The 25,016-nt window shown below is 35.2% G+C and overlaps 2 protein-coding genes across 15 annotated transcripts in view; one reads left to right on the top strand and one right to left on the bottom strand.

Annotated features, from left to right (window-relative positions):
• Positions 1 to 17,772, bottom strand: part of LOC114281515 (uncharacterized) — a 44,892-nt gene extending 27,120 nt beyond the window's left edge. For 5 of the 14 annotated variants that reach the window (XR_014332740.1, XR_014332733.1, XR_014332738.1 and 2 more), the window contains exons 1-2: positions 17,022 to 17,772; positions 16,829 to 16,913 (exon numbers count right to left, since the gene is read on the bottom strand). Coding sequence is in view for 3 of the 14 variants with exons in the window: in XM_082874376.1 (XP_082730502.1) it covers positions 16,829 to 16,913; positions 17,022 to 17,147 (211 nt within the window). In the remaining 11 variants the exon portion in view is untranslated. Of the gene's footprint in view, positions 1 to 449; positions 5,373 to 5,964; positions 11,740 to 14,419; positions 14,740 to 15,461; positions 15,841 to 16,828; positions 16,914 to 17,021 lie in introns of those variants that run through there. The other 9 variants (XR_003635935.2, XR_014332741.1, XM_082874377.1 and 6 more) reach the window with 7 other exon arrangements.
• Positions 17,773 to 23,588: 5,816 nt separating this feature from the next.
• Positions 23,589 to 24,242, top strand: LOC145793472 (uncharacterized). Its single transcript, XM_082876304.1, has 2 exons — positions 23,589 to 24,003; positions 24,184 to 24,242. Exons 1-2 carry the CDS (start codon positions 23,589 to 23,591, stop codon positions 24,240 to 24,242), a joined length of 474 nt encoding a protein of 157 aa, XP_082732430.1.
• Positions 24,243 to 25,016: the final 774 nt, after the last annotated feature.

Below are 25,016 nucleotides of genomic sequence, written 5' to 3'. Positions count from 1 at the left end.
TTTCATGGAACCTTCTACGATAGAGTCTAAATGGAAAGAAGTATATCTTAGTGGTGGTTGATGATTGCTCTAGGTACACCTGGGTTGGATACCTTAAAGTAGGGAGTGGACAAACCTTGGGCCAGGCCAGGCCAGGCCAGGCCAAGTCGGGCTTACACTATATAGTAAGAGAATATGTGTCATCTCAAACCCGGCCTGGCCCAACATTGGGCCTAATCTAACCATTCCAAGCTTGGCCGCAAAAAAACCTTCAAAATCCCAAACCCGCCCCAATAGATATGGACTGCTAATTTTTTAGATATGGATAACAAATTATTTAGATCCTTTTAATTATTATTTGAATTTAAAACATTAACAAATCCAATAGTAAAATAAATATGGTCTCCTAACATATGTTTTAATTTAAGCCCTAAAAAAAGTATATATATACCTTTTTTGCCTTTTATAACTTTTTGCTTTATTTTATACCTAAAATAACAACAAATATTCTACAAATAGGCAGGCCAGGATGGGCTGCCCTAGAACTCCTTATCCCAAGCCCAAACCGAATATTAAATGGGCACAAAATCTCAGTCTATCCTGATTCTATAAACTAAATATTTTTTTCAAACTCTAAAAATAGCAGCCTAGGTTGGGTGGGCCATCATGGCCACCCCTACCTTCAAGAAAAGTTTAATGTGTATGGTCATTTCAAGACCATCAGTCAAGAATCCAAACAGAAAAAGGGTTCTCAATCTCTAGGGTGAGAAGTGACCATGACAAAGAGTTTAAAATTCTAATGTTGCCAAATATTGTGATAATAGAGGGATCAAGCATGAGTTTTCCGCCTCACACACCCCACAACAAAATGAGGTTGTTCAAAGGATGAATTGAACTTTTCAAGAGATGGCTCGAGTGATGCTACACTCCAAGAGAGTTGTAAAACATTTTAAGGGTCAAGGTCATGAATACTACCTACTACACTGTGAATAGACTTTACCCTAGACTAGGCACCTCTCAAACTCCTCATGAGTTGTAGAATGACAGAAAACCAAACAAACTATCAAGTAGTTCTGAATCTTTTATAGTAAATGCTATATAAAGGATGGTGAGTAAATTTGACTTTAGTAGTGATGAGCAAATCTTTCTAGGGGAATTACAGTGACTATAGAGCTTTCAATCTTCACACATCCACTATTGTGGAGTTTGTCAACATTATGGTGGATGAGTCTTGTCTAGACTTACCCATACCCTGGCTATAAGGCTTGTTGCTCAAGGTTATACCCAAATTGAGGATATGGACCTTTGCTCCTCCCATGGCTCAACTTGAGTTTATTCAACTGCTCTTTGCCATTGTTTGTCATCTAATATTCAAGTTTGTACCAAATGGATGTCAATAGTGCCTTTCTCAATGTCCTTCTACAAGAAGTCTAAATGGAGTAACCAAATATTTCAAATATCCACAAAGTCCTAACCATGTCTAAACGCTTAGGAACACTCTGTATAGCCCAAAACCATGACCGGTTAACCAATTACCTCTTGAACTCCGGCTTCATTCAAGGGGGAGTTCATAGGACTTCATTGATTCACAAGGATGAGCAAGATATAGGCATAGCTCAAATATATGTGGGATACATTTTTATTGATTGGCACCGGGGTGTCCAGATCAAAATTCGACTAATCCTTAAGAGTGCATAAGCTCTCGGCAAGGAGTTTTCCGCAAGTGTACCATGGAGAAGAAACGAAAGAGGAGAGAGCAATGAGAGAACCTGGTTGCCAACTTCAAAAGAGCAAGACATCGATCCCTCTGTCGCCGACTTCGATCCCTCTGGTCACATCCTTCAACTTTGTCATCGTGGACTTTGACTTCGTCTAGCGCCCTTTGATTTCGACTTCGACTGCAACTTCGTCTTCGACGAGCACGACTGTAAGCCCCTCTCTCTCTCTCTTGCTCTTCCATTCCACTGACATTGATCTGCCTTTTGATTTGCCCCTCTTTTATTCTTTATTTATTATATTTCATTCCTCTATTTTATCCTTTTTATAAAAATATTTATAAAAAAAATTGGGCTAAACCAGATAAATAAAATAAAATTTTGGGCCTACTAAAATTCTGGCCTAATAAAATTTTGGCCAACAAATCTTTTAATATCACAGGCTGTTATGTAGCTAATTTATATATTTGGCCCATAAATTATATATAAAAAAATTATTCGGTCAACTTTTCAACTCATTTTTATATAAAATATATATTTAAAAAAAAATATAAGACGTACTCTCGTATTCGTATCCAAATCCAAATCCGGATCTACGTATCATTCATTTTTAGTTTTGAAGTGTCTGACCCTTAGATATGCACCTGCACCTGCACCCGATACTCGCACCCGAGTCCGTGTAACATAACTTGTGGAATGTTGTGAAAGCTAAATAGCATATTGCACACATCCACTAGATAAAAACTTTATTTGTGTTAGAAGGCTACACGTTCCTATAGAAGTTGATCAGCATGTGCTTGTTTAACAACTCGGGTTTGTGCTTCAATGCCTTAGGTCCAAATGATGGGCTTGACTTGTGTATTCCTTGTCCCTTGGACATTTCATAGCACCTTGAGATATTTCTGCATTCTAGATTTGCCTGACACTGTGCTCACTTACACATTTTGCGAGTGATAACACAAAACTTGATTGTTACATTGGATAAACACTTGTTCTTGTCTATGCTCTTAGTCTTATGTTTCTAGTTGAATCTCATTCAAGCATGTTGATCATCTTAATTTATAAACGAAGATATACATAAAATAAGCTATACAGTTTTCTCATTCTTTTCAAGATTCTGTGTATCCTAGGGGGAGGATTTTTGTGCACAAGTTAATTTCCTAAGAAGAATTTGGAAAGAGGAAAACGATTACCTTGAAATCGCAGCGATCTATTGTTGTTCCTACCATGCCGATCAACCACTGCCATTTGCAACCTATTGCCATCTATGCATTTTTGATTGAACCCTCTTCTCATCTCCTGTCCGATCACTCCATGTTAGCCTGTGATCTTTATCGTTCATCACTTCACCCTTTTACTTCGGTTCAACGATTGATACCTACAATATGGCAATTGTAATTGCTCCAGTTTCTTTAAAGACACTTGCTAATGGCTCATTTCTATGATCGATCCCCCTATCCTTTGCAACCTGAAAGACTAGCACGTTAGCTTATTATCTTCATCTAGAAAGCCTTTTTTCTTTCTTCTTTTTGGATTACTTCAGCTTGTTTGGTGTCTCTGCCGAAAGCCAGACATAATTTAATTTGGATTTTTGAATTTCTACCCAAGCCCGCACCAAGTTCAAAAATATGTTGCACATACCGTAAAAAATTTTAGGCTGGGATTGGGATGAGCCCGCCCAAGTTGCACCCCTACTTCTCAGTCTTTTTTCCCCGCTAGTAAGTCCTTAGTCTTTCTATAAAAATGTTTAGTTTCTACTTGTGTTTGTTGTTCTCATGGTTGGTGGGCATCTACATCCAAGACCAAGGTATGCAGGCATCCCCATAATCTTTCCATGCACTGAGTAAAATTGCACCATCCCACTGATTTGATATTTTCTCTAAAAAATAAGTGTATAAAAAGGTATAAAATTATGTATTGAAAATGTATTTTTTTTTTTTTTTTTTGTGGTCATTATGTGATTTTTAAACAATACATGGGCAACCAATATACATTCTATTGATCAAATTAATTTTGATATGAAGAATTTACCAAAAAATATGTCAAACATGTGTATCAGATTTTAACCTAAAAAAAATACATTTCTAATGCAAAGTTGTTTAAAGGTAAATACACACACAAAGTCTATTAACCTAGGCCTTAGATGTCAGCCTACTATTAACCTGGGCCTTAGAAGAACACACTAGGCTTGCACTTTGTGAAATTACACAGAGAACAAAGTCTATAAATTTCATAATTGTTAGTATTGACAAGTAGAATGAGACTCTTATCTTTATTCTCATCCAATTAATCAATGCTTCAAAGTTCTAACCATCTATTAGAGACCAATAAAATAACAAATCGATCGTGCAGGATTCCCAAGAAATTCTTTTTTCTCTTTCAAAAGCAGATGATTAATCAAGAACATGAATATTGAAATAAATAATAATACAAAACAAAACAATGAATAGACATATGCAAGTGAGATACAAATTGTGACACACATGCTAAATGAGAACATTATTTAACGTGGAAGTAGTAAAATGTGAGCTCAATATTGCTGATCAACTGACCAAAGGTCTCTATTTAGAAGCATAGAACCAGATCTATAGAGGGAGGTGGGCTTAAGTCCAACAAGAAGTTAACTGGGGAGGTAACCAAACTTTGACTAGAAAAACAACTCTTTACCGTTTTCAAATCAATATAGTCTCAGATCTATGTAAATTCTTCACCATTTTCAATTTTGTAACACACTAATATAGTTTAAATTTCTATAAGTCATATTTTGAATTTCTGATAATTTTTGTTAGTGAAAATTAAACGCTGATGTTATATGCCAGCGTTATATATATACCATCTCACACACCATCCAATTTCAGATATCAGATCTACACAAGAGCTTTCTACTCTATGTAACTATTTTCAACTTCACTATCATATAACAAGCTCTAATTCCATTCTCACCCGAGTCACCGTCCAATACATTATATTTCAAATTTCTTGGCCAATCTAGGTTCAAGACAAGTTCATATCCTCATGGTGAGGCTAGACTGCTGGATGAGAAAGGCTGTGAGCAACAGGGTTGCATTTTAGAGTCACAGCGGTCTGTCACCACCTTCATGTAGGGAGGATTTGTGGCTTTAGAACAGTGATCACGCACCTCCCATTCTTATACTCAAATTTCTATGTTAATTTCTACTACTCTACTGAGCATATATGTTGTTTACCATTTCCCTCTAATTTATTGCATTGTTCCATATTATTATGTTTTGATTGTTGTTATCAACTTAGTATATTGTATTTGTTCCATAATCTTTTACTCAACTCAACATTTGTTCCTTAATCTATTTATTTTATAAACAGATAGATAATTTTACATTTTACTTTTCTGTACATGCATTTTATAAGTTTGTTATACAGATTTAATAGCCCAAGCTGCCCACTAAAATGTGGAAGAAATTTGGGGGAAAATCTAACAAGTTTCAGTAAACTTAATTTTTTCAGATCTTTTTCCATTTCCAATAGTTCGCCATCATCATTAAGCTTCGAAAGACCATCATCGCATTTTTTTGCTTTTCTATCCAAGCTAAACGAAAATGGCCAGCTCTTCTTGAGAATTTGACTCCTCGTATCCATTGTATTGTAGACTTTACTCCACTTCCAGATTCCATATGATTCCACAGTTTCATAGCCAAGAGTCTGTCAAAATAAATCAAATAAAATAGGAAAATTTGGCTATAAACCCCCTTTACCTTCCTTTTATTGTTAAAAGGACTAAGAAAAAAATTATACTTTTTAAACCCCCTCATAGTTATAAAGTCTTGCATAAAGGACAAAATTTATAATTTAAATATTTTATTAGACTATTATACCTTCAACTAAATTTTCCCACCTTTTCCACCCACTTTTTCCCCACCTTCTCTGTCTCTCTCCTCCCTCTTTCCCTTCCAGATCTGAAGCTCTATTTCTCGACAATTTTGGTAACTTCTTCTTCTCCGGTGATGATAGCAACGTCATCGTCATCACTCTCCTAGCCAAGTCCGGTCAGTTATCAGGCGAAACTCCAGCGATCAACAATGCCGAAACTGATCTCTACGATGAACTCATCAAGAACATCGGGAATGAAATCAACTACGGGCCGGAAATTTGTCCTCCGGTGCCGGAATCGAAGGAGATCGTCTACGAGGAGAAACAGATCGTCTCTAAATTGAGGCATGTTTGGTGGAGTTGTTTGGTTATACGTATTTTTTTAAACACATATTTGAGTTTTGAATATATGTGTATATATATATATATATTTGTGTATGTGTTGTTGAACACATGTATTCTTTTCATTGAGATTTGTGATTGTTGAACGAGTTTTAGAAGTTTTTCTTCTCAATTAGATATGTTGATTTGTTGATTAATTTGTTTTGTTTTTGTTTGTTTGTTTGTTTTTTATATATTTTTGTTGTTTTGTATCTAATTTCATTTGACAGAACCAGAGTAAAATTTTACTTTTATACAGAGTAAAATTTTACTTTTATACAGAGTAAAATTTTACTTTTAGTTTCAGAGTGTAACATTTTACTCTTATTCAGAGTAAAATTTTACTTTCATACAGAGCAAAATTTTACTTTTAGTTTCAGAATGTAAAATTTTACTTTCATAGAGAGTAAAATTTTACTTTCATACTGAGTAAAATTTTACTTTTAGTTTCAGAATGTAAAATTTTACTTTCATACAGAATAAAATTTTACTCTGAAATATATAGTGAAGATGACTTAATAGGAGAGCTGATAGATATGAGGGTAATATAGTAAAAGAAACAAGTTTTAAAATATTAGGGGGTTTTGAAAGTACTTATATAATTCTTGTCCTTTTGAAAGACAAATTAGATAGTGAGGGGGCTATCACCAAATCCCCCAATAAAATACATAATAATGACAAAAATAATCCATGATCAAAAACCAAAAACAAAAACCTTCTTAATTAATTCCATTGTCACGATCTGCCTCAATATGCAAATGATGAACAGAAACAACTTCGCATACTTAGACCGCATCTAAACATATGCCAACAAAACAAAAACTCTCAAAACTTAAATCATATTTACCTTCCAAATAAATAATCAAATAATTTTCTCAACAAACAAACCAAGTGAAATTACTATGGATTTATGGAAATTATTAGATAAGTATTTTACAGAGGACAATTAGGTGCCGCAACAATCGCCGAAGTCGGAGTGGAATCCCCGTTGACGATGCGAGAAAGGGACAAACCAACGCCGACAACCGTCGCAGTGAATTCGATAGGTTGACGAGGTCTCGTAGATGGGAGTTGAGAGTGTGTATTCAAAATGAGGGCTAGGGTTGTCTGATCGGAAAGTAAGGGCTGGGTAGGCAACCTTTTTCGCTATTTTAACTTGATTAAAAATTTGAGACACTTGCCAGCCAATCCTATTGGTCAGACTTATTTATTTATAAGTCCTTCATCTTTTTTCAATTATTAATATCTCAAAAATATCCTCACCTTATCTCATTCAACACTCAACCACAACATTATTGCTATCATTAACCGTTGAGCAATTCCCTCCGATCACCAACGACAACCTCCGACCTGCAGCGATGGTTTTCAGCGACCACCTCCGCCCACTATCTTTAATTATTGGCAACCACCTCCAATCTCCAATGACTTCCGGCTACATTTTTCCTGCCATTTTCTAACAAAAGTATGTTTATCTCCACCACTACCTACTCAAATTTGGTAGCAATAACACACACAGAGATGAGGAAAATAGAGAGAGATGAGAAGAAAAAATAAAAATTTTACCCAAAAAAATGTTCATAATCAGTTTTCACCACCATAGATACAAGATCAAGAAAATAATTAAAGACACATTCAGTGATAATTTTCACTAAACATTTCAGCGATAAATTTATCAGTACGCGATTTGTAAAAAAATTACATATGTCAAATCTGACCAATTCACTCAGTCACACTCATTACTCACAAGACACCTCCTTTTATACATATACATAACAAAATAGACTGATAAATTTGTCACTGATAAAAAAATATGCAGTAGATCTACTTTGAAAAATAAAGAGAGACAAATGGAAGAGATAAGGAACAAGATCTTAAAAGAGTCTTGATCTCACTAGCAACCATGTACAGTACCAGATTGGAGCTGAAGATAGTAGATTTGCATTGAAAATACCTAGATTTGAAGCCATTAACAAAGTTTGTCATCCAAGACAACAGATTGGTAATGGAGGATTGTGGCAACGGCGGTGATGTCGATGGCAAGCAACGAGGGAGGATGATAGTGGTCTACGGTGAGCGATGATGGCAGCGAGGGAGAAGGACAAGGGCGGTGGTTGAGGTGAGCACCATTGATGACAACAGAAGGGGACGTTGGTTGAGGCGAGCAATGGTTGCTGACGGTGGATAGTGGCGGTAGGTATAGTGACAGTGGTGGTGGTGTAGAGAGATGATAGATGAGAGAGAGAAAAAAAAAATTCTTTGCAAAATATTATAGAAAGTAGAGAAGATATGCAATGAGGGTAATATGGACAGTTGATGAGTTATCAATGTATTTAAAAAGTTAATTTAGTTTGTTTAGTTCTGGGTTTTAGAATATAATTTTTAAAATATTTTATTTTTTTTATTTTTCATATTTTAATGTTTCTAATGGATTTTTTTTAATATTTTAGGTAATTTTTTAAATTTTTAGATACACTTAACATAAATACACTTAAAAAATATAATATTTGTGAAAAAAATCTTTAAAAAATATACTAAATACTAAAAAATATAAAAAAAGAATATGAAAATTCAATATATTTTTCGTATTTTTGTATATTTATTAATAATTTAAAATATTTTTTCACAAATATTTTACTATTTAGATACATCTAACAAATGTGCATTTAAAAAAGTAAAAAAATTGCTTAAAATTTAAAAAATATTCACTAAAAATAAAAAAACACGAAAAATAAAAAAACTTAATTTTCAGAAAACTAAAACCAAACACACTGAGCAGGACTTACGAGTAATTAATTTCATTTAACAGGACTGGCTGGTAGATATTCCTCAAAAGTTTTATATTTAAAATGGTAATGTGTTTTTTTTGTCAAATTATATCGATAGTCTTTATGTTTTACGCTTTATATTATTTTGATTATTACATTTTTAATTGACTTAATTTTTATTTTTAATTTTAAATTTTGTGTTAATTTAATCTAATTGATAATATCATTATGTTTTTTTTAAAAAAATAAATATATCAGTAAATTTGTTGAGGGAAAATGATTTGGACCGCTAATTTTGAACAGTTAAACCAACTACAAGTAACATGTCATAAGTCACATTGATAGGGGTGTAAATCTGGCCCGACCCGGCCCGGCCTAACCCATGGCAGGCCTCGCGAGCTCCCACCAAAATTCGGGTCAGGCCGGTCCGATCCATGGACCAAAAAATTGGGCTCAAGCTCAGGCTGAGGCCTAGGGGTATTCGGGCCGGTAAGCCTAAGCTTGACTATTTTTTTTGTTTTTTTAAATTTTTTCAACAAAAATTTTATTATTTTCCACTAAAAAAGACTGGATCTCAGGCGGGCCGGGGCTTGAGTGGCTTCAAAATGATGGCCCAGGCCTAGGCCCAGGGCTCAAGCCCCAGCCCAAACAAGCCTAAACGAGTCGGGCCCACCTCGGACCGCGGGCAAGCTAAGGGCCATTTTTATACTCCTACTTAGAAATTCCACTAAAACATAAAAACTATCTAATAAGTGTTTGCTATGTCATTAAGAATTGATTTTGGGAGTCTAAAATTGGTGGGGTGTAGCATAACTCTTTGTTAAGGTTAATTTACAGCGTTGCATTAGGTAAATTTATAATTTTGCTCTTAAAAATACGGCATGTGATACTTATATTTTCATAATAAAAAAAAAGGTAAAAATCATCACTAATTGGACTAAATTGAGACAATATCATAAATTCAATGTCAAAATCGAGCCAATTGAAATTATAGGGACTAAAATGACACGAGAACCAAAACATAGAGACTACTATCATAATTTGTCATTTTTTTAAACTTAATTTGATAGTTGTGAAAGAAAGAGTGAAATGTAATTCTACTTACACCATCTTTTTATCACCTTACACTCATAAATGTTTATTTTATTTTATTACGATCTTACCTTTATTTAAAATTACCAAACAATCCCTCAAATCCTCACCCTAATTACTACCTAACCCAACCTTTTCACCAACTTCTCCACGGGCAACCACCACTATCACTACTACTGGTTACCCACACTTCCATTTTTGGTGACTCTGCCACCTCCAACTCACTCTCTCCCACCGGTAGGGATGGCAATGGGGGTTAATGGGGTGGACATTAATTCCCCATCCCCATTCCCCATGGGTAGTGGTGGAGATAAACATATTTTTGTTAGAAAATGGCAGGAAAAATGTAGCCGGAAGTCATTGGAGATTGGAGGTGGTTGCCAATAATTAAAGATAGTGGGCGGAGGTGGTCGCCGAAAACCATCGCTGGAGGTCGGAGGTTGTCGTTGGTGATCGAAGGGAATTGCTCAATGGTCAATGATAACAACAATGTTGTGGTTGAGTGTTGAATGAGATAAGGTGAGGATATTTTTGAGATATTAATAATTGAAAAAAGATGAAGGACTTATAAATAAATAAGTCTGACCAATAGGATCGGCTGGCAAGTGTCTCAAATTTTTAATCAAGTTGAAATAGCGAAAAAGGTTGCCTACCCAGCCCTTACTTTCCAATCAAACAACCCTAGCCCTCATTTTGAATACACACTCTCAACTCCCATCTACGAGACCTCGTCAACCTATCGAATTCTCACTGCGACGGTTGTCGGCGTTGGTTTGTCCCTTTCTCGCATCGTCAACAAGGATTCCACTCCGACTTCGGCGATTGTTGCGCCACCCAATTGTCCTCTGTAAAATACTTATCTAATAATTTCCATAAATCCATAGTAATTTCACTTGGTTTGTTTGTTGAGAAAATTATTTGATTATTTATTTGGAAGGTAAATATGATTTAAGTTTTGTGAGTTTTTGTTTTGTTGGCATGTGTTTAGATGCGGTCTGAGTATGCAAAGTTGTTTCTGTTCATCATTGCATATAGAGGCAGATCGTGACAATGGAATTAATTAAGAAGGTTTTTGTTTTTGGTTTTTGATCATGGATTATTTTTGTCATTATTATGTATTTCATTTGATTTATTTTGACAGACTCTTGGCTATGAAATTGTGGAATCATATGGAATCTGGAAGTGGGGTAAAGTCTACAATACAATGGATACGAGGAGTCAAATTCTCAAGAAGAGCTGGCCATTTTCGTTTAGCTTGGATAGAAAAGCAAAAAAATGCGATGACGGTCTTTCGAAGCTTAATGATGATGGCGAACTATTAGAAATGGGAAAAGATCTGAAAAAATTAAGTTTACTGAAACTGGTTAGATTTTCCCCCAAATTTCTTCCACATGTTAGTGGGCAACTTGGGCTATTAAATCTGTATAACACACTTATAAAATGCATGTACAGAAAAGCAAAATGTAAAATTATCTATCTGTTTATAAAATAAATAGATTAAGGAACAAATGTTGAGTTGAGTAAAAGATTATGGAACAAATACAATATACTAAGTTGATAACAACAATCAAAACATAATAATATGGAACAATGCAATAAATTAGAAGGAAATGGTAAACAACATATATGCTCAGTAGAGTAGTAGAAATTAACATAGAAATTTGAGTATAAGAATGGGAGGTGAGTGATCACTGTTCTAAAGCCACAAATCCTCCCTACATGAAGGTGATGACAGACTGTTGTGACTCTAAGATGCAACCCTGTTGCTCACAGCCTTTCTCATCCAGCAGTCTAGCCTCACCATGAGGATATGAACTTGTCTTGAACCTCAATTGGCCAAGAAATTTGAGATATAATGTATTGGATGGTGACTTGGGGGAGAATGGAATTAGAGCTTGTTATATGATAGTGAAGTTGAAAATAGTTACATAGAGTAGAAAGCTCTTGTGTAGATCTGATATCTGAAATTGGATGGTGTGTGAGATGGTATATATATAATGCTAGCATATAACATCAGCTTTTAATTTTCATTAACAAAAATTATCAGAAATTCAAAATATGACTTACAGAAATTTAAACTATATTATTGTGTTACAAAATTGAAAATGGTGAAGAATTTACATAGATCTGAGACTATAATGATTTGAAAACGGTAAAGAGTTGTTTTTCTAGTCAAAGTTTGGTTACCTCCCCAGTTAACTTCTTGTTGGACTTAAGCCCACCTCCCTCTATAGATCTGGTTCTATGCTTCTAAATAGAGACCTTTGGTCAGTTGATCAGCAATATTGAGCTCACATTTTACTATTTCCACGTTAAATAATGTTCTCATTTAGCATGTGTGTCACAATTTGTATCTCACTTGCATATGCCTATTCATTGTTTTGTTTTGTTGTTTTGTATTATTATTTATTTCAATATTCACGTTCTTGATTAATCATCTGCTTCTGAAAGAAAAAAAAAAGAATTTCTTGGGAATCCTGCACGATCGATTTGTTATTTTGTTGGTCTCTAATAGATGGTCAAAACTTTGAAGCACTGATTAATTGAATGAGAATAAAGATAAGAGTCTCATTCTACTTGTCAATGCTGACAACTATGAAATTTATAGACTTTGTTCTCTGTGTAACTTCACAAAGTGCAAGCCTAGTATATTCTTCTAAGGCCCAGGTTAATAGTAAGCTGACATCTAAGGCCTAGGTTAATAGACTTTGTGTGTGTATTTACCTTTAAACAACTTTGCATTAGAAATGTATTTTTTTTAGGTTAAAATCTAATACACATGTTTGACATATTTTTTGGTAAATTCTTCATATCAAAATTAAGTTGATCAGTAGAATGTATATTGGTTGCCCATGTATTGTTTAAGAATCACATAATGACCCCAAAAAAAAAAAATTACATTTTCAATACATAATTTTATATCTTTTTATACACTTATTTTTTAAGGAAAATATCAAATCAGATGGTGCAACTTTACTCAGTGCATGGAAAGATTATGGGGATGCCCGCATACCTTGGTCTTGGATGTGGATGCCCACAACCATGAGAACAACAAACACAACTAGAAACTAAACATTTTTATAGAAAGACTAAGGACTTACTAGCGGGGGAAAAAGACTTTGAGAAGTAGGGGTGCAACTTGGGCAGGCTCATCCCAATCCCAGCCCAAAATTTTTTACGGTTTGTGCAACATATTTTTGAACTTGGTGCGGGCTTGGGTAGAAATTCAAAAATCCAAATTAAATTATGTCTGGCTTTCGGCAGAGACACCAAACAAGCTGAAGTAATCCAAAAAGAAGAAAGAAAAAGGACTTTCTAGATGAAGAATGAATCTAGAAAGATAATAAGCTAACGTGCTAGTCTTTCGGGTTGCAAAGGATAGGGGGATTGATCATAGAAATGAGCCATTAGCAGGTGTCTTTAAAGAGACTGGAGCAATTTCAATTGCCATATTGTAGGTATCAATCGTTGAACCAAAATGAAGGGTCAAGTGATGAATGATAAAGATCACATGCTAACATGGAGTGGTCGGGCGCAGGAGATGAGAAGAGGGTTCAATCAGAAATGCATAGATGGCAATAGATTGCAAATGGCAGTGGTTGATCGACATGGTAGGAACAACAATAGATCGCTGCGATTTCAAGGTAATCGTTTTCCTCTTTCCAAATTCTTCTTAGGAAATTAACTTATGCACAAAAATCCTCCCCCTAGGATACACAAAATCTTGAAAAGAATGAGAAAACTGTATAGCTTATTTTATGTATATCTTCGTTTATAAACTAAGATGATCAACATGCTTGAATGAGATTCAACTAGAAACATAAGACTAAGAGCATAGACAAGACCAAGTGCTTATCCAATGTAACAATCAAGTTTTGTGTTATCACTCGCAAAATGTATAAGTGAGCACAGTGTCAGGCAAATCTAGAATGCAGAAATATCTCAAGGTGCTATGAGATGTTCAAGGGACAAGGAATACACACAAGTCAAGCCCATCATTTGGACCTAAGGCATTGAAGCACAAACCCGAGTTGTTAAACAAGCACATGCTGATCAACTTCTATAGGAACATGTAGCCTTCTAACACAAATAAAGTTTTTATCCAGTGGATGTGTGCAATATGCTATTTAGCTTTCACAACATTCCACAAGTTATGTTACACGGACTCGGGTGCGAGTATCGGGTGCAGGTGCAGGTGCATATCTAAGGGTCAGACAACTCAAAACTAAAAATGAAGGATACGTAGATACAAATCCGGATTTGGATTTGGATTTGGATTTGGATATGAATACGGGAGTACGTCTTATAATTTTTTTTAAATATATATTTTATATAAAAATGAGTTGAAAAATTGACCGAATAATTTTTTTATATATTATTTATGGGCCAAACATATAAATTAGCTACATAACAGCCCATGATATTAAAAGATTTGTAGGCCAAAATTTTAGTAGGCCCAAAATTTTATTTTATTTATCTGGTTCAGCCCAATTTTTTTTATAAATATTTTTATAAAAAGAATAAAATAGATGAATGAAATATAATAAATAAAGAATAAAAGAGAGGGGCAAATCAAAAGGCAGATCAATGTCAATGGAATGGAAGAGAAAGAGAGCAAGAGAGAGAGAGGGGGGGGCTTACAGTCGTGCTCGTCGAAGATAAAGTTGAAGTCAAAATCAAAGGGCGCTAGACGAAGTCAAAGTCCACGAAGACAAACTTGAAGGATGCGACCAGAGGGATCGATGTCTTGCTCTTTTGAAGTTGGCAACCAGGTTCTCTCATTGCTCTCTCCTCTTTCGTTTCTTCTCCCGTATCCATTTGTAAAGAGCCATATTCCGGCCGTATCCTGCACCCGTACCCGTATCTTGTCAACACGGGTACCTCCCAAAAACCGAAGAGTTCATATAACATAGTCCATAAGTGGCCATTCATGTTTTAAGAATACCTCTATTGGGGGAAAGCTGCCACACGCAAGCCTCAAATATGGATCAATCCAATTCAAGTCTAAAGGCCTTTCCAAAGCAACTAAAGATACTTTCGATTATTACAAGATTCTCTAGAAACTCAATACTCACTGTGTATGTGCAATGATATCTGAGTACAGATGAATTTTAGAGGACAGGCATATATGCATGTAAAAACTCTTCATAATGTATCGCAATTAACTCAAATTTTGCACAAACACCAAATTAGTTTATACACAAGAATCCATAGTAAAGCTATAACAACACCCAATGCTCAAGAGATTCTAGTATCTCACATAAGCATGCAACTTCACATAAGCATGCAATCAAACAAATCATGTCAACTTCTAAAATCATACAAATCATGTCAACTTCTAAAGATAGATATAGTGAAGAACATGAGTGACATGATGCTAGACAGTTGATAATTGCTTATACATCCAATTCCAGTTGATAATTGCTCTTTACAGTTGATAATTGCTTATACATCCAATTCCAGTGTACATCACAAGTTTTTGGTTCATGCATTGAAACTAATTTTGAATATTCTAGAGTTGCTATGTAGTTTTCTGTAGTATCTCACAGCCCTTACTTTATATATGCTGATTTTTTAGGGTGCTAGAGTTGCAGTTGCTTTAATTTGTTTTGTGGGAGCTAACAGTAACTTATGGTTTTGGTTTTCCGATATTATTCGTCATTTGTTTGTTTGTTTATTTAAAAAAGAAAAAAGAAAAAAAAAAAAAAAAGGCCCTCTTCTGGTTTGATATCAAACTTCCTCCTACTAGCTGTGCATATATAGTCAGTTTGCTCTCTTTCAGAATGCTCTTTGAAAGCTCAAACTAGGTTGTGGTATATAGTCAGGTGCAAATACTGCAAATAGGAGGATCCTTAATTGTATTTAGTTTTAATTGACTGCCCTATCTGTCCATCTCCACTTCCAGTGACCATTCCCTCTTCCCACTCCTCCTCTCCAAGAGCCTCCAGTCATAACCATGAATCATTTTTTACTTCTTTTTCTTCTTCTTCTTCTATCGTTGCCATTGACCGAACGTGCTCTTTCTTGTTCTTCCTCTTCTTCTTCTAATGTCATTCTCATTCCTTTTTACATTATTGAGTAAAAATAAAAAAAGAATGAATTTAATCATTTATAAACTTCTGCTTCTTCCTTAAATTCTTGAGTAACATAAAAAAGAAAGAAAGAAGGAAAAAAAAAAAAAAAAAAAAAAGGAGAAAAGGAGGGAGAATTTGATGGTTTATAATGGCTTCGGGCAAGATTTGGTTAAATTCCCTCTTTACTTTGTTTATCTGTGTCTTCACACCATTATGTCCATTAATTCCAATCACTTTACCTTACTAAAAGAGATGTCGGTGTAATTACACTAAAAATATGGGGCTTATTATTTCTTTCCTTCATTATTTTATTTTATTTTTTCAGATCTTAGGAGAATGGATCCATTCTTTTATTAGTTTACATGAACAGAGGAGCATTAGCCAATTCAACAGCTGATCAACACAACAAAGTGAAAATTCAACAGTATTGATCAATATTGATGAAAGTAAAATTGAAAGATTGGAATAGTACCTGAAACAATCCCTAAAATCCCAAGACTCTCTTTCTCTCTCTCTCTCTCTCTAAAAACCCCTATTTATGTCTCTATAAGCTAAAAGGGATCAACTTTCCACTCAACATTCTCTTCTCTCTCTCTCTTCTTATTCAATGGAAATGTTAAAACACTCATTTTTTTTTTGACTATATAAAGCAACCAATCATCAAAACAGAGATGACCTATTTGCTTAAAAAGTTAAGGAGTAGCTATATTGATCTTGATCATTTGAAGAGGCAATTGCCATTTTTGTAACAAAGCTTTTATGCAATCCATTTTGACCCTGAACCCTTTTAACATAACATAACATAGCAAAGTCCCAAGAAAATAATAGACAGTAAATCAATTTCATCTTCCACATGAGAAATCAAAGCTAACAATTTCCAAATGCGTCAGAATTCACAACTGATTTAAATCCATAGCTTTAAACAACATTGAGTTAAAATTTCCATGAATCAAAGCAACAACTCTGTGAAGCTAACCGTATTTTCTGCTGATTGATGCGTAAGTCTCTTCGACAGGTTTCGCCAATTGCAAGAGTGCCAACAACTCTGTGAAGCAACAACTCTGTTTGGAAGTTGAGAAAGTAACGAATAGATGAATTTGTAAACACACACAGAACAAGAGAGAAAGAGAGAACGAGAGAGAAAGAGAGAACGAGATAGAGAAACTCACCACGCTGAGAACCACCGTGGTAACGCCGACGGAGATCGCCGCCGCCAGATCGTTGCCTTTGCAAAACCTATGGAGATTGTTGCCTTCGCTGTCTGAGAGTGAGATTGAGAATGAGAACCCTAACATATGGGGAAATGGGGGGTACCCATTCCCGACATTTTAAAAACCCACTTAATTAATCCTATGGTAAAAAAAAGGGAAAAAATCCATATATTTGGGCTGGATCTCTACAAACCCATAGGATCCCCATTGCCATCCCACGGCCCAAGCTTTTATGCCCTCTTCCACCACTGATAGAGCGTGAGAGAGAGCCCCACCGCTCCATCGCGAACATCCTCGACACTCACCCCGCCATCGCGTCCAGCCATTCTGCCAACTACCACCGCCGATGAAACACGAGAGAGAGAGAGAAAGAGAGAACCCAAATCTGAGAACTCATATCTGGAAAAATAAGAAGATGATGAAATGGAAGAGAAAGAGGGGTCACAATAGTTGGAGGTTATAGGGTTGGTCGCCGATAAAAGCAGATTGGGGTTTAGCTCAGAGGCGCGTCCGGAGTGGTACCGGAGGTGGTGATTGGAAGTGGGGTAGGGTTTGGGATTGAGAAGATGAGCGTAAATTGGATATTATAATAGGTGTAATGAGAAAAAATTTGGAATGGTGTAAAAAGAAAATGAGTGTAAGAAGTCCATTTTGTGGTGTAAGTAGAACTGCTAAAAAGTAAAATAATTATACTTTACATGTGTTATTTTATCTTACTAGTGGTAATCTATTCTATACACGGCAGGTAAGAAATTAATAATATATTTTCTTATAAAACATATAAATTGTTAAATTTTTGTATGTAAATTAAAAAAGATTAAAATTTACAATTTAAGTTCTATAATTTTATAACAATTTATTTATTAATTTTTAATTTGTCACAAATTCAATTATATCTGTTTGGTAACGTTTACTTTTCCAGTTTATATTTATAAAAATTTTATAAACTGATTTTTGTTTATTTTCAGAAAAACATAAACTACAAACGCGTTTGATAATTGACAAAATGTTTAAAAAAATTTTAAAATATAAAAAAGAGTGAGAAATGGCAAGTGGCAGCGGAAGACGGTGGTGGAAAGTGGTGACGGTGGGTGGTGGGTAGCGGGTGGTGGTGGGTGGTGGTGGCGGGTGGGTGGGTGACGGTGGCGGGTGGTAGCGAGTGGGTGGTGGTGGATGGGTGGGTGACGGTGGCGGGTGGTAGCAGGTCGGTGGTGGTGGGTAGGTGACGGTGGCATGTGGTGGGTGGTAGTGAGTGGGTGGTGGTGGTGGTGGTGGTGACGGGTAGGTGGTGATGGTGGGTGGGTGGGTGACAATGGCGGGTGGTAGCGAGTAGGTGGTGGTGGTGGTGGTGGTGGGGGCGGGTGGTGGTGGCAGGTGGGTGGCGGATGGCGGGTGATAGTGGCAAGTGGGTAGCGGGCGGGTGGGTGGTGGTGGTGGTGGATGGGTGGGTGACAGTGGCGGGTGGTGGGTGGTAGCGAGTGGGTGGCGGTGGTAGGTGGCGGCTGGCGGGTGGTAGTAGGTGGTGGTGGTGGTGGGTGGGTGGGTGACGGTGGCAGGTGGTGGGTGGTAGCGAGTGGGTGGTGGTGGTGGTGGTGGTGGTAGTAGTAGTAGTGGTGGTGGTGGGTGGTGAGTGGTGGTGGCAGGTGGGTGGCAGATGGGTGGTGGGTGGTGGTGGTGGTGTGTGGCGGGTGGTGGTGGCAGGTGGGTGGCAGGTGGTAGGTGGCTGGTGGTGGCGGGTGGTGGATGGTGGTGGCAGGTAGGTGGCGGGTGGTGGATGGTGGTGGCAGGTGGGTGGCGGGTGGTGGATGGTGATGGTAGATGGGTGGCGGGTGGTGGTGGCGGGCAGTGCATGGTAGTGGCGGGTGGTGGGTGGTGGCGGGTAAATGGGGTGGTGGGTGGTGGTGGTGGTGGCGAGAGGTGGGTGGTGGTGGCGAGTAAGTGGCTGGTGGGTGGTAGTAGCGGGTGGTGGTGGCATGTGGGTGGTGAGTGGTGGTGGCAGGTGGTGATGGGGGGTGGGTGGTAGGTGGTGGTGGCAGAAGATGGTGGTGGAAAAAGATCGCGGGTGGTGGCTAGTGTTAGGTGATAAAAAATAAAATAAAAAAACTCAAAACTCAAAACGGAAACACATTTTTTAAGTTTACATTTTTTGGCCAAATTTATAAATTGAGACCACTGATTTATAAATAAAAAATTTACCAAACAAATTTTTATTTGAGTTTTTTAAAATTTTTGTAAATATAAACAGAAAACTAAAAACGTAAGTGAACTTAGGTGAGCTCAACTCAACCAACTCGAGTTAAGCTTGAAATTTTTTAAAGATTGGACAATATAGTTTTTAATCAAGTAAGAATCTATGCAAAAATTCAAAATTCAAGTTAAATTTGATTAAATGTGGACAGAAACACCAAATAACCTGAGCAACTAAAACAAAATTGTATATATAAATATATAAAATTATTTTGGTAATTTTTTTTAAATAATAAATAAAATTAATTAAAAATTTAATATTAATAAACAAAAGCAAAAGTAATATACTTAAGATTTTCTAATAGATTTTTTCTTGAAAATATCTTTAAAATGCATCTTTTACAAGGGGATCATTGAATAAGTTGATATTAAAAAAATTACTTTTTATAATAGCATAAAATTATTTAAATATGAATTTTCAAAAATTCTTTTTAATTTAAAAATTACAATAAAATATTAAATAGAATAAAAATAAACTTCTTAAAAAATAAAATTATTTGAATAAAAAATGGGTAGGAAGAAAATTTAATATAGTATTCTCATTTAATTTGAAAATAGTTCTAAATGAACAATAAGTTATCACTTATAACTCTCTCTTTTTTATTAAAAAAAAATTCACAAGCCATCCCTTTTAATAGTAAAATAACGTTTCTTTTTAATTTATTTTAGCAAAAGCTACTTTTTAGCAATTTGAGCCCAAAATATTTTTATTTTTATTTTATTTGTTTAATTGACAATTGAGATTAAAAAAATTAACAAGATCCATCATGTTTGAGAAATGCTAAAAAAAGTGTAAATGAACTATAAATTATCACATGTAACTCTCATTTTTTTATTTAAAAAAAATAAGTTTTACCAACCATCACTTTTAATTATAAAAAAAAGGCATTTATTTCTATTTGATTTTAGCAAAAGTCACTTCTTAGCTATTGAAGCCAAAAATATTTTTATTTATTTTTATTTTTTTAATTGACAATTGAGATAAAAAAAAAATTAACAGAATCCACCATGTTTGGCAAGTGTTAAAAAAATTATTCATTTTCTTAATATTTTTGTCTTTTGTTACAAAAAAAAAATGTACATTAAAAATTATTATTATTCAAGTCCTTATAGTTTAGAAAGATATAAATTTTTTTACAAAATTTAAAACCAAAATAATTAAAATAAATTTTTTTAATAGCAATTAATAATTTGAACACGTATATTTAAAACAAATTATGTTTAGACCAATAATATTATGACACATCATCATGATGCACGTGAATATTGATCTCATTTAATTGTAGTGATATAATTTGAAGAATAATTTAAATTTGAAATTTATTTTATAATTTAATAAATGATGCATAATTTAAGAGACAAATATTAATCTCATTCCAATTATAGCACCATAATTTAAGTAAGAATCTAAATTTGAAATTTTATTTTAAGAATATAAAATTTGTTAGTTCTAAGTCCTGGGTAACAAAATTAATTTATAAACCAATCATATTGTAACAAGTATTAACAAAATTTAAAAAAAAAAAAAAAAAACTAGAAAAAATAATTGCAACTTTCAACTTTAATGAGATGACAACATTTTGCAATTATAATAGTATATAAATTGACTATTTTAAACCTATTTTGTTTTTATTGGCTATTTTAGCCCAAAAATACCCCATAAATGTGGGATAAGAGACTTTTAGTTGATAAAATATGCTTTTTTTGTCATTTTAATTTTCAAAGTTGTCACTTTGATTCTATCTCTAACGTTCGTTTACTTTGATAACAGGAAAAATATTTATCTTTAGATTGTAGATAATTTTGGTCCCTAAAATATGAGTTTCTTATCATTTTAATCCCTCAAGTTTTAAATTTTGTTATTTTGATTTTCAAAGTTGTTAATTTGAATTATTACTAACTTTGCTCAAATTTGAGAATCAAAATGACAAAATTTAAAACTTGAGAGATTTAAATTACAATAAATGAATAATTTAGGTACTAAAATTGTCTTTTTATCCAGATTCATGTTATCAATGTAGACAGAAGTTAGACCTAAGACCATATTGACTCAAATTGATAATTTTGAAGACAAAAATGACAAAAATGAAACTCAAATGACTAATATGAAAAATAATGCATAGGATTAAAATTGTATTTTATCCTAAAATATATTAAAAATATTAGTATGTTTGGAATGATTTTTTGACTTTTTATGAAAAATGTGCAAAAAAGTAGATGGAAAGGGAACCTTTGACAATCCCCTGTTCATCCTTAGCAATTAGCAATGAAGGTTGTTTATCTATTAGTTTATTTGACTACTATTCTATTTACCTGTCCACGTTAGCTATTTGTCTACCTACTTGTCTAGTGTCATCTATTTGTCCAAGCATTACTTATCTATTCACGTGTCATCTATCTATCTACTTAATCTACCTATATGTCCATATATTACCACTAGTCACCAGCTACCTTTGACGACTTTTTTTGGGGCTGACAACTTTTTTTGCGACAATGAATTTTTGACAATTGACAGCTGTGGGTAATATATATATATATACACATATATTTCAAAATAATAATTTATGTTTCTCATAAAACAATTTCATTAATCATGTAATTACATTCAAAACAAAATAATCACTGAACAGAGTTAAATACCTTTATTTATTTATTTTCTTTCATTTCATTTTCTATCACTTTTATTTTCTACTAATTTTCTTTGTAATTAAACAAAGCTAAGTGAATGGTTTTGGAGTCCCTTTTTTTTTTCTTTTCTTTTTTTTAAGGTAAATAACACGTCATTTAAACAAAACCAATGATTGTTTCAAATAATAAAAATGCATCTACTGATCAAAACTTTCTGGAAAAAAAAAAAAAAAAAACTTCACACCTTCATATAATACAAGTCCCACTGACAATTTCATGTTATTATTTGTTTTAGTACAAAAATTGTGTTCGATTAGAATTACTTGTTCTAGAATCAAATTGATAAGCATCTATATAAATATAAGGGATAATTATTGGGAAATCCCATTTGGAAGGGTTTAGGACAAAGAGATCCTCATTTAATTTTAATACTCGTAGAAGTCCCGTTTGTTTGGTAATGTTATCCAGAAGATCCCATTGGGTGATTTTGGGTGGATTTTATGACTGTTTTGCCTTGTGATTATTCGTGGTAATGTTTTTGCCTGGTATGCCAATCCCATTGATTACGTTTTGGGTGGTGAAGGACGATTTTTGTGGGGGCACAATCTTCTATATGTATTTGAAGGCTGCGTGTGTGCGTGGTTATAGTGTATCAAACCTTAAAGATTATTTGTGCATGGATTTTTCGCTGAGAGACAGCGAACGAAAGGAATTGGTGATCGTAATTGCACACATGTAATGTTTTTGGTGTTATGGTTGCTTGTTTTTTTACAATAGTGGCGTGTGTGGGGGATGGGGATGGGGATGTGCTGTGTGGTCAGATGTGATGTGAATGTGAAGGGAACTAGATGGGGTGGTGGGATTATATTTGGTTCTCCATAAGTCAATGTCATTTGTATTTGTTTTTCAAAGGTTTAATCACATATGTTGTTGTTTTCAGTTGCAGGTATGGGGGATAATTTAATGTTGTTGTGTTTGTATGGTGGTAATAACGTTGCCGTCAAGATTGACGCGACATTCACATATGGTAGACTTGTTAATCATCTTTGTGAATGATTCGGGGGGCTATGTCCCGGTTCAGTGTTTATGTTTTTCAGGATTGTCGGGTACAATAAATTCAACATGGAAAACGAATTGGATTTCCAAAACATGATGTGCCTTGCCAAGTCTTTCTGGGTGGACCACGTTGACGTCGTTGTGGAGTTGTGCAAGGAGTTATCGGGGGACAAATGTCACCGGGCCGTCAGTGATAATGAACAACTCGGACGTATATCTGGGGAGGTAGGTGATATGACAGATAATGTTGATGAACATGTTGACTAGTTACCCAATTTTTGCATGCACACACGGAGGGTGTTGTTGTTGGAATCATGGGCATTTGGCACCAACAATGTAGGGTAGTGTTTTCAAAGAGGGGCAGCGAAATTTCAGAAAGTTCTCAGCAAATATGCTATTGAATGTAGGTTCCAATTTAAGTTTAAGAAAAATGACTCGGTTAAAATTACAGCGGTGTGCATTTTTAATGAGTCAAGGGGATGCCCATGGTCTGTCCATGCTAGAGGGATGAATGTGAATGGCTTTTTTTATTTGAGGAAATGGAACAGCAGGCATATATGCGGGGTTGCTGTGCGGACTATAAATAATCCCGTGATGGGTTCCGAACTGGTTGTTGATGTCATGGCAGAACGTGTACGTGAAAAACCGTTGACTCGCCCAACGAATGTCAAGTTCCATTCTCAGAAAGATTATGGTTTGCAAGTTAGTTATCGCGTAGCTTGGTTAGGTGTTGAGAAGGCGAGAGGTGAACTTTTCGATGATCATTCCACTTCGTTTGACCAATTACGGTGGTATAGCAATGCCGTTATGGAATATAATCCGAGAAGTTATGTAAATCTAGAGTTCGATGGGAGCAACACACGTCGGTTCAATAGGCTTTTCATATCATTCAAAGCATGTATAGACGGGTTCAATTATTGTCGCCTGCTACTGTTTTTGGATGGTACTTTTCTGAAAGAGAGATTCAAGGGCAACTTGCTCGCCGCTACTGCTAAAGATGGGAACAAAGGTTATGTGTTGTTACCATTTTAATTACCATGCTATAATGTTCCCATTTCTTTATAACACAGGGGCTGCTATGGAGTGACGTGCATGCGTGTTGAGTTATGTGGGTTGGTAACGTATGGGAAATCTAACAATGGGAGTGCCATACACACACTTTTTATTATTTTGATTTTATGTCTTGCAGGGTTATTTCCAATGGCCTTTGTGATTGTTGATTCGGAGAATGCATCAAATTGGAAATAGTTCCTACAAAATCTTGCCAACATAGTTGATGGGTCTCGGTCGTTAACGTTTGTTTTGGATCGTCATGTTGGCCTTTTGGAATCCATACCAGTTATATTCCCCACATCACACCACGCATTCTGTATGCAACATTTACAAAGGAATTTGAAAGACAAAATGAAGTATGTCAACCATCCATACCGTTTGGGATTGGTTAGTAAATTCCGTCAATGCGCATACGCACCAACGGTGGCTGACTTCAACCAAAAATTGGAAGAATTTACACATTCTGGCCGCCATTTTGCAATAAATTTTCTAAAGGATTTGGATCCACGTCATTGAGCCAATGTATATTTCAGGTATTAATTGATCGGCCTTTGGCTAGTTTTGTTCATCCACATCACTGTTTAAAAATTAGTTCGCATACCTAACATTTTCACACGACTACGCAGGGGAAATCGGTACGGAGAGATGTCATCCAATGCAGTTGAATCATTCAACAATTGGATAAAGGAAGCACAACATTTACCAATCACAAGGTTGGTTTACGCGATCAGAATACAAATAATGAATCAACTGGCGGATCGTCGGGGTGCATCTAGCACATGGACTGGAATAATATGTCTGAAAATGGAGTCCAAGTTGGATAAGGCATACAAGAAGGGTAGATTGTGGACAGTCAGCCAACCAAACAATGACGTATACGAGGTCCACTCACACTCATCTACGTTGGTAGATATTGGGAAGCGTTCATGTTCATGTTTTCAATGGTAGATAAATAGGTTGCCTTGTGAA

Source organism: Camellia sinensis, chromosome 6, assembly GCF_055761805.1.
Source record: "Camellia sinensis isolate YWXY chromosome 6, ASM5576180v1, whole genome shotgun sequence".
Lineage (NCBI taxonomy): Eukaryota > Viridiplantae > Streptophyta > Magnoliopsida > Ericales > Theaceae > Camellia > Camellia sinensis.
Note: the sequence above shows the minus strand (reverse complement) of the source record. Positions and strands in the feature narration are given on the sequence as shown.

Bases quoted from the DNA above. Each gene is read 5' to 3' on its own strand.
- LOC145793472 (XM_082876304.1), top strand. From the start codon at position 23,589: ATGGGTTCCGAACTGGTTGTTGATGTCATGGCAGAACGTGTACGTGAA. The intron at 24,004-24,183 runs GTTATGTGTTGT...TATGTCTTGCAG, and splicing joins TGCTAAAGATGGGAACAAAG to GGTTATTTCCAATGGCCTTT.